The following is an 8656-nucleotide window of genomic DNA, read 5'->3' on the forward strand; positions in this document are numbered from 1 at the left end:
CTTCATGGATAATTATTGTATAATTTTCTGGCCGATTAGCATTAGCCAAAAATATATGGTCTCAAGTCATTAAACTCTGTATTTTATCCACAAGAGTCTTGGGCAATCTTAATTGTCTCATTATGCTTGAAACCCCTCGTAGAATATCATCATCTTTTCTTCTAACAAAAGAAGGTTAGGCACCATCCATCTCAGATCTAGGGCTAATTTTTATGGCTAAAGATTTGCGACGAGTGGTTTTGGTTTCAAGACTAAAACTGAAATCATCTTCAAGAGATATGTTTCCTCTTTCTTTTTTAGAAGTCATAACAATAGAAGGAAGAAAAGATTAAAGAAGGTTTTATGAAACATAAGGAAAGAAAATCTAGTTTAACTAGACAATGAATTCCTCTCTACTGCCAAATTGCCCTCTTTTTATAAAATATTGAGAATTTTTAATTCAAAAAATACTGGAAACAAGGTTTAATAAAAGTACAAAAAGAAAGGAATACAGAATGCAAGGAATATAACACCTCATCTATAACTCTAGAAAGGTCAAAAGTCTATAATATTTATTGCACACCGTCAAGTGTTATTCCTTTTCTTTTCTCTAGAAATATTTTTAGACCTATAATACCTTATCGTCTTTTCTCAAAGGATGACAAGACATCTACTGCCTGATTGTCTCCCTCAAAACCTCTTAAGCCTCTAATGTAAGATTACACATTAAAGGTTTGGGGGAAATTGATAAGTTAACTTTTTGGTTAAGATTTTTATAAAATTCTTAATCATCTTGAATAAAATCAGTCTACAAAATATGTCAGACTCAAAGTAGTTAGCCTTGGCAATTAGTCAAGCCTAGAGTAATATGGACCAGACAAACATGTGAAATCTAAAGAACTTGAGCTTGGTAGTTAGCCATACCCAAAGTAACACAGGCAGTTAGTTAAGCCTTATATAATGTCGGTCTTACGAACATGTCAGACCCAAAAAACTTGATAATGTCTAAGTCTTAAGACTATAAGGTCTAATTGTAGACAATCCTCTACAATAAAAGTATAAAAGACATGTTAAACCACCATGTATATACTCATAAGTCTATATGAGGTCTCTTAAGGGATTTGTCATATTTACTATCTCATTAATGATATGTAAGAGAAATTTGCCTCCCATTAATATCATCGAAAGTAAAGAGTTTTTCAATCCTTCTTTTATCTAAAAAAGAGAAGGTTTAGAGAGTATAAATACTTTCAGAATCATCCAAGTAAAAAATCAAAAAATTTTAATCTCTTCAGATAAAAATATATAGATTTCAGAGCATTAACTAACTTAAAACTCAAAAGCAAATATTATTGTTTCTTGAATTTAAGACTCTTTTAAGTTATTTATTTTTTTAAGTCATTTAATATATTTTTCATAAATATAGTTTATCATAAGCTCTTTAAGTTCTTTATTTAATATTATTTTTACAAGTACTCAAACTTATTATATTATAATTGAGCCTTGAGTTTCTTAAATTAAAAAAATTAAATATTTGAACATATTGATTAAACTCTGTCCTAAACATTAAATAATAAATTAAAAATTGCAAACCTTATTTTCGAGTGCATGGTTAAAGGGAGACAGAATGCGGCCACTTGCGTTGCTAGCTAATTAAAGAGGTGTTTTGCCCGGCTAATATATGCTGTTAATTACTACTAAATTTTCATTTGCCTGTGGGATGGGATAACGTTAGAAGGCACAATGTTATGAAAGAGAGTTGGTCTAGCTAGCTAGCTAGCTATCTACCTACCTACCTAGTGAAGATAATCATGCGCGCGCGCACCCATTAATTTTAATTTGAACATTTCAACTCACGCGTGGAGGTTGACGCCAAGAAAATGACTTTTTTAATCAGCTAATTTAGTCTTTGGAAAAAAAAAAAAAAACAATGATGATGAGAAAACGCAATCTAATATGATAACTATTACAGCAAACAATTCGTAAGAGAAAATGGAAATACAATGTCAACATGTAAGAGATATATATAATAGAAAGTCCATATACGAAGTAAGTGATTTCTTTATTACTACTATATTTTAATACAAATTACAAACCAACTTCTCTTAACCTCTTTCTTATGTTGTCTCAATGTGAGATTGGTAAGATATGAGGGAGGTCTTACGTGGGGATGAATCTAATGCTCGAATTGACTTGAAGCTTAATTAGCCCTTTGTCTTTATATAATCCCTCTTGTTCAATAATAAACATTATCCTAAAGGGATCCATGATCCAATCTAGAAAGGTTAGATACTAAAGGTAGATTGGTGAAGAAAAGCAATTAGTTTTCTTGAAAATGATTTCAGGGGACTCCTCTTGCTTCCCTGGTGGCTCCTCACAAGGCTTTCATATGTATCAAGCTGTGACAGAAGATGTTGTTTCTTCAACTCGTGAAGCAAGTTCCAGCTCAGAGACTCATTCAAATTCTCTTCTCTGCAATCTCTCCCTTCTCAAAGACAAGGTCCATCAAGTGGAGTCGTTGATCAGCATCCTTATCGCACCTGATCATAGCCAACCTGAAGATAAGTCAACTTCGGTAGCTTTAGCCAACATGAGCACCATGATTCAAGAAATAATTGTCGCTGCATCTTCAGTGATGTTCACATGCCAACAGATGGGTATTGGTAACGATATTTCAGGCAACAATATCAACACAGATGACTTGCACCAGCCGCGTGGCTGCAAGGCTGAAGAAAGTTCCTTGTTATCACAACCAAATTTTGGTGGCCACCATGCTGGTAACATCGGAGAAGAAAGAGGGCAAAGCTTCTTCTCTCCCGAATCTTTTAACTGGTGCAGTGATAACTATAATGATAACTGTAATACTAATGAGAATATTCGAGGAATTCATGTTAGCAGCAATAATAGGGTTGATATTAGGAGAGAAATATTGTCTCAAGGGGGTGAAGGTATTTTACAAGGGCAATCACCAAAGAATTATGATATCATCGAATTGGATGCAGCCGATTTATTAGCCAAGTATACTCATTATTGCCAAGTCTGTGGCAAAGGGTTCAAGCGTGATGCTAATTTGAGGATGCACATGAGAGCCCATGGTGATGAATACAAGACTACTGCAGCTTTGAGCAATCCGATGAAGAACAATCCAACTGCAACGCCAGAAAATAAAGAAGCTTCAATGAAATTGCCTAGAAAATATTCGTGTCCACATGAAGGGTGTCGGTGGAACAGGAAACACGCCAAGTTCCAGCCACTGAAATCCATGATTTGTGTAAAAAATCATTACAAGAGGAGCCATTGCCCCAAGATGTATGTTTGCAAGCGTTGCAATAGGAAGCAATTCTCGGTGCTGTCTGATCTACGGACTCATGAGAAGCACTGTGGGGATCTCAAGTGGCTATGCTCATGTGGTACAACATTCTCAAGGAAAGATAAGCTTATGGGTCATGTTGCCTTGTTCTTTGGGCACACTCCAGCTATAAGTGGCTTGACAAGGCCTAAAAAATTCGAGAACCAGGCAATGCAAATGCATCTAGATCATGATAGGTAAGTAATATATAGGCTTTTCTTAATTTCTTCTGGTTATACATGACCTTAATTACCTACGTAATATACAAAAAGAGATTAATAAACACACCATTTTTGTATCATGGCTAGCTATATAGGCACATTTAATTCAAGAAAAAACATGTATTTAGTGCTGTACGTGTTCGTATTCATATTTTAATTAGATTTCTCGTGCTATGTATTTATGGAGAGTACTACTAGACTTCACATGTTTTTGTCTTGCCAAGGTGATAATCATCTTTTATTTATGTACACTTGCTATATTTTAGGGGATGATGAAGCAACTATATGCATGGAACCCTGCTCCTTTGCGGGAATTCATGTCTTTCAGAAAATGGCCTTGTAATTTCTTGGACATGCATGACTCGGCGTGGGAGATCAGTAGTTGCAATTGATGTCGACAAGCTCATATTGTATATCCATATATGACGGTGCGGTGTTAGATTTGAATTATTTTTTTTTTTTGTTGGAGAATCAATGTTAGCTTGTTCGTGTTCATGTAAATGAGTTTACATGATGTGATGAAAAATGTAGCATATATCAGCATGCCCTTTGAAAACACATGAACTCTAAAGATTAACGATTGTGAGCTCAATGTGCTTGCTCGACATGATAAGACTTTATATACATACACTCCATAGCGTGGCATATTGGCATGTAGTTGACTTGAACTACATGCAAAGATCTAATGAAGATATTTAGATACATATCATTGAAGTCGATAAGGAAAGGAAGAAATCCTACACAGTTTGAGAAAGAAATTAAATTAATCTTTGATTACAAAGTTTCATAATTTTGAGATCCTCATTCAAGAAGTAAAGAATTTAAGAATCTTTTAATATTTAATTTTTCTTTCCACCTCAACAGCCCCTCAATATAAATTAAAGCCTAGAGGACAACAAACAAACAATAGACAACACTAGGAAAACATTATCCAACCCTAGAAAACCAACTAAGAGAGGAAAAAAAAAGGATAATTATATCGAGCCTTCTGTAGTTTGTTTATTTCCTTACTTTCCTACCACCTCCACCATAAAATAAAAAATGGCAGTGCCTCGAGAAGATACTTCATCGAACTCTAATAAGCATGTGGGGATTTTAAAGGACCCTCTAACTTAGCACGGGTTTGTTGCTTCCACACCCTCATGCATGGGCCTCATCTTAACCATAAAAAAAAAAGTCTTTTATTCCATGCAAAACTCTCAAACTGAGCCTCAATATCCCTTAATTGTCTCAACTGGTTTGATACAAACCTAAACACCTTTTTTCTTGAATCCAATTGATGCCTTCCTCTTCTTTCTCAAATTAGACACATTTAGGTTCTTACATGAAACCATCATTTTTCATCATCCCTTATTTGATCATTACCGTTATAATTCTCCTTCACATCTTCCCCTTCATAATTATTTCTCAAACTCAATACCCCATTCTCACCCATCAATCCTAGTAAAATCCCCATATGTTAAATTACTTTGCTGGCGAAAGTCCTCATCTTCATTCCTCTGACACCCACTAACAAATCCCCACCATTTTCCATATTCTCACCCCCTAGAAATATCATAATATATGAAATTCATAAATCAATTTAGGAATCTTTTTTCCTCTTTGACTTCAATTAATGTTCTAAGCTAGGAGAGGCGTGGATCTAAGAGACATAACACCCCAATTAATCAATTTAGGGAGCTTTTTATACTAATTGCATCTTACGGGTTATAACTTTATCTCCTTGTACTACCATGACTTAAATATTTTATGACTGTGAGTGTGAGTGTGGATTGAAAAAGTGTTAGGGATTTTGAATAGAGAGATTTTGATATGTAATTTATTGATGTTTTTGATATATTATATATAATGGAATTTTATTCTTTTCATCTATGTATAAAAATCGAGTTAACTCATAATGTAAGATGTAATGGGTCTGGCCAGACCCCTTTATAAAAAAAAATCCAAAATTTTTTTAAAAAAATCATTTCAAAAAAATTATGATTTTTTCGCATATTTCTCTATCAATTTTGCATAATATCATATTGTATATTTAAACTGTAAAATACAAATTCAATATTAAAATACCTTATTTTATCCAAAATATTTCAAAAAAAAATCAAAACATTTTTAAAAAGAAAAAAATATTTTATTGCATACAGTCAATTCCTAAAATTTTTCCAAGCATATTTTTCATTAAAAAAATAAAAATTACATCAATTTTATTGTTTGTAAAAAAAATAAAATCCAAAAATGGATATCATAACCAGTTTATGATTATCCATTAGGATTTGGCCAACATATCAAAAAAAAATCCATTTTTTAGGATTTAGATGTAGACTTTAATATTTGTGGGGTATAAAATTACACGATAAAGTACACTATCAGGTATTAAAGATACAAAGTGTAGAAATGCGATGCTAAAATTCAGATTTTAGAACGGTTAAAATTTAACTCAATAAGATAGAGACTTTCTCATGAAGAGAGATCTGCCTTGAATCTTAGAAAAGACTAACAAATAGAAACCGACTTAAAAAAAATCAAACAACAATGCAACTTATCTTAGGTAGGGTGCACTAGGGTTGATGCCTCTTCCCCTTGCACAACCAGACCCTTACCCATACTCTCGTAAACCATTGGTTCTTAGTGACCATAATACTAGGTGGCGACTCCTAAATATTAATCATAATTTTATGATTAAAATCAAAAAACCTTCCCAACACACAACACCCCTCATCAGGAGGCACGACAAGGACCTCCGCCATCGCTAGACGACGTCGCTCCCATGACAAAATTGAACATCTACGATATAAATTAAGTAACCATATCCATCTCTTTTCTATTATATTTCTTTATACAATAACCCTCACAACTTAGGATTTTTTTTTTTCTCTTTTCATATCCAATCTAACCACTAAATAAACAAGGAAATCAAGCCCAATGATTTTGGTGAAGGGTGTGAGAGACACGTGTCATCGTTCCATAGATGACAGATGTGCAAATGCATTGGCCAACATGCCACCACTTCCTAGTTATATTCTAACAATTTTTGATCAATTATAATAAGGTATGATATATATTGTTCTCTAATACACCTATCCAAGTAAAAGTCTTTTGGACTTGAAACTTACACAGATCCACATTACCTTGTATTTAATTTTTATCACATAAATGAGGATAATGAGATTCAAACTCCTAACTGTTTGGTTATTAAGGTTCTGATACCATATCAAATAACCATCTCAACCCAAAAGTTTAAGTTATTAAGTGAGATCCCAACATATAATTTATATTATTCTCTAATATTAATTTGATCATTGTCCCCATGCAGCTTCAATTTTACAGGTGAGTTTTGAAGGATTTATATGTTGACTGTATCGATATTATCATTATACTAGGGGTGAGTATTTTTTGTTTGATTTGGTTTTTACTTAAAAAAACAACCAAACTAAATTTTTATTTTTTATAATTTAAAACCAAAACCGGTTCTAACCGATTATTCTCAGTTTGGTTAGGTTCAGTTAATTGAGTATAAAAATCATAAAAACCTATATAATCCCGTTCTATTTCATGTGAAGGGCAAGCTAATGCCATCGAAGTAGAGAAGATGGAAGATGAATTGACTAGTCTAAACGACAAGAATTTCAACCATGTAAAAATATATAACAACATTCCTGACTTTTTCTTTTTAAATGTTGAGAGGACTAATAGAATTTCCACTAACTCATAAAAAAGAAATAACAGCCCTGAAAAATCCATGAAATTGAGAAAGATAAAAGAAATGCACATCTTTTTTATACAAAAGAGACAAAAATGCACATTTGTTTCATGCCAAAAAAATTTATATCTCTTCATCTATTGTTTTAAAATAATAATGGTGAAGTGTTCATGTGTCAAAGACAAATAGAATATGAATTAGGGAAAGATTGAAAATTTAAGGTCAAATGGTGATGCCCGTGTTAAAAGTTTCGGTGATAATTTTTTTAAAGCCTGAGTTTTGATCTAAAGAATCAATGAATAATGAGAGAATTAGGGAAGGAGAGTGGTGAGAGAGAGGCAACTTGAAAAACATTTAGAAGAAAAGGGGGCGGTTGAGACTCGAGGGTTTGTGAAATTTAGTTTTAGGATTATATATATATAGTGGGTTTAAACAGTAGTTGAACCAATTCGATCTAATATGGTTCAATCATTTTAAGATTTTAGAAATCAAAATCGAACCAAACTAATTTTTTTAGGCATTTTAATTAGTTTATTTAATTTTTTTTGCTCACCCCTATATTATATTCTGTGAGGGTCAGATAAAGAGTAATAGAGCAACATGGAATCACAACTATCTAAAACAAAATGGTCCAGCCCAAAGTAATTAGTGGTTAGATGTAAGTAGTTATTTTATAGGTATCGTAAATGAGTTTTGTACCCTAAAATTGGATATTAATGCATAGGCAGAGAAGATTAGTAACTCTGGACTTACCTTTTGTTTTCTAAAGTCTAGAATTATTTTTTATTTTCTTAAGATGCTTCATTCATTTTCTAAAGGAAAACAAACAAGTTGTTAAGATCCTAACAAAAACAATCATGGGATTGCAGTGTTTTTTTCCTGGATCACAGGATTTATGTCATAATCACAACTACAAATCCAAATAAAACAAAAAGGGGAAAAAATAAAACAAGTAATACAGAGATATTTAAGGAAAATAGTTGCCTTGAATAAAAGGATTCAATAAGCTGAAGTTATGACAATATATATTCCAATAAAGAGATTTGAGAAAGAGACAGAGACAGAGATTTGCAATAGTCATAGTTTCTTTTTATGAAGTTATCTTTGTAGAAAAAGGAAAGTTCTTTCTACATATAAGAAAAGAAAAACATTTTCCTATAATAAAAGCTTAGCTTTTTTGTACTGACTTTCTATAAGTTCACCAAATATAAAAAAATAAGGAAAGTAATTTTTAAAAAACTCTTTTTAAAAAAAAACAAACAAGACCCAAAAGTCAACTTGATTAGAGAAGTCAAAAGAAAACATCAACCAATAAGGGTTTTGAATTTGAAAGTCTCACTATAAAGGATCACTAACCAGCTCTCCTTGTCCATTGCTATTCATGAGGTTTAACAGTTTACTATACGCACA

The 8656-nt window shown here is 32.5% G+C and overlaps 1 protein-coding gene across 1 annotated transcript; it reads left to right on the forward strand.

The window, feature by feature from the left end:
* Positions 1–2225: 2225 nt before the first annotated feature.
* Positions 2226–4050, forward strand: LOC105128354 (protein SENSITIVE TO PROTON RHIZOTOXICITY 1-like). The gene is made up of 2 exons (XM_011029968.1): positions 2226–3525; positions 3816–4050. Exons 1-2 carry the CDS (start codon positions 2315–2317, stop codon positions 3820–3822), a joined length of 1218 nt encoding a protein of 405 aa, XP_011028270.1. The 5' UTR covers positions 2226–2314; the 3' UTR covers positions 3823–4050.
* Positions 4051–8656: the final 4606 nt, after the last annotated feature.

This window comes from Populus euphratica, unplaced genomic scaffold (genome assembly GCF_000495115.2).
Source record: "Populus euphratica unplaced genomic scaffold, PopEup_1.0 scaffold14.1, whole genome shotgun sequence".
Lineage (NCBI taxonomy): Eukaryota > Viridiplantae > Streptophyta > Magnoliopsida > Malpighiales > Salicaceae > Populus > Populus euphratica.

Bases quoted from the DNA above. Each gene is read 5' to 3' on its own strand.
- LOC105128354 (XM_011029968.1), top strand. From the start codon at position 2,315: ATGATTTCAGGGGACTCCTCTTGCTTCCCTGGTGGCTCCTCACAAGGC.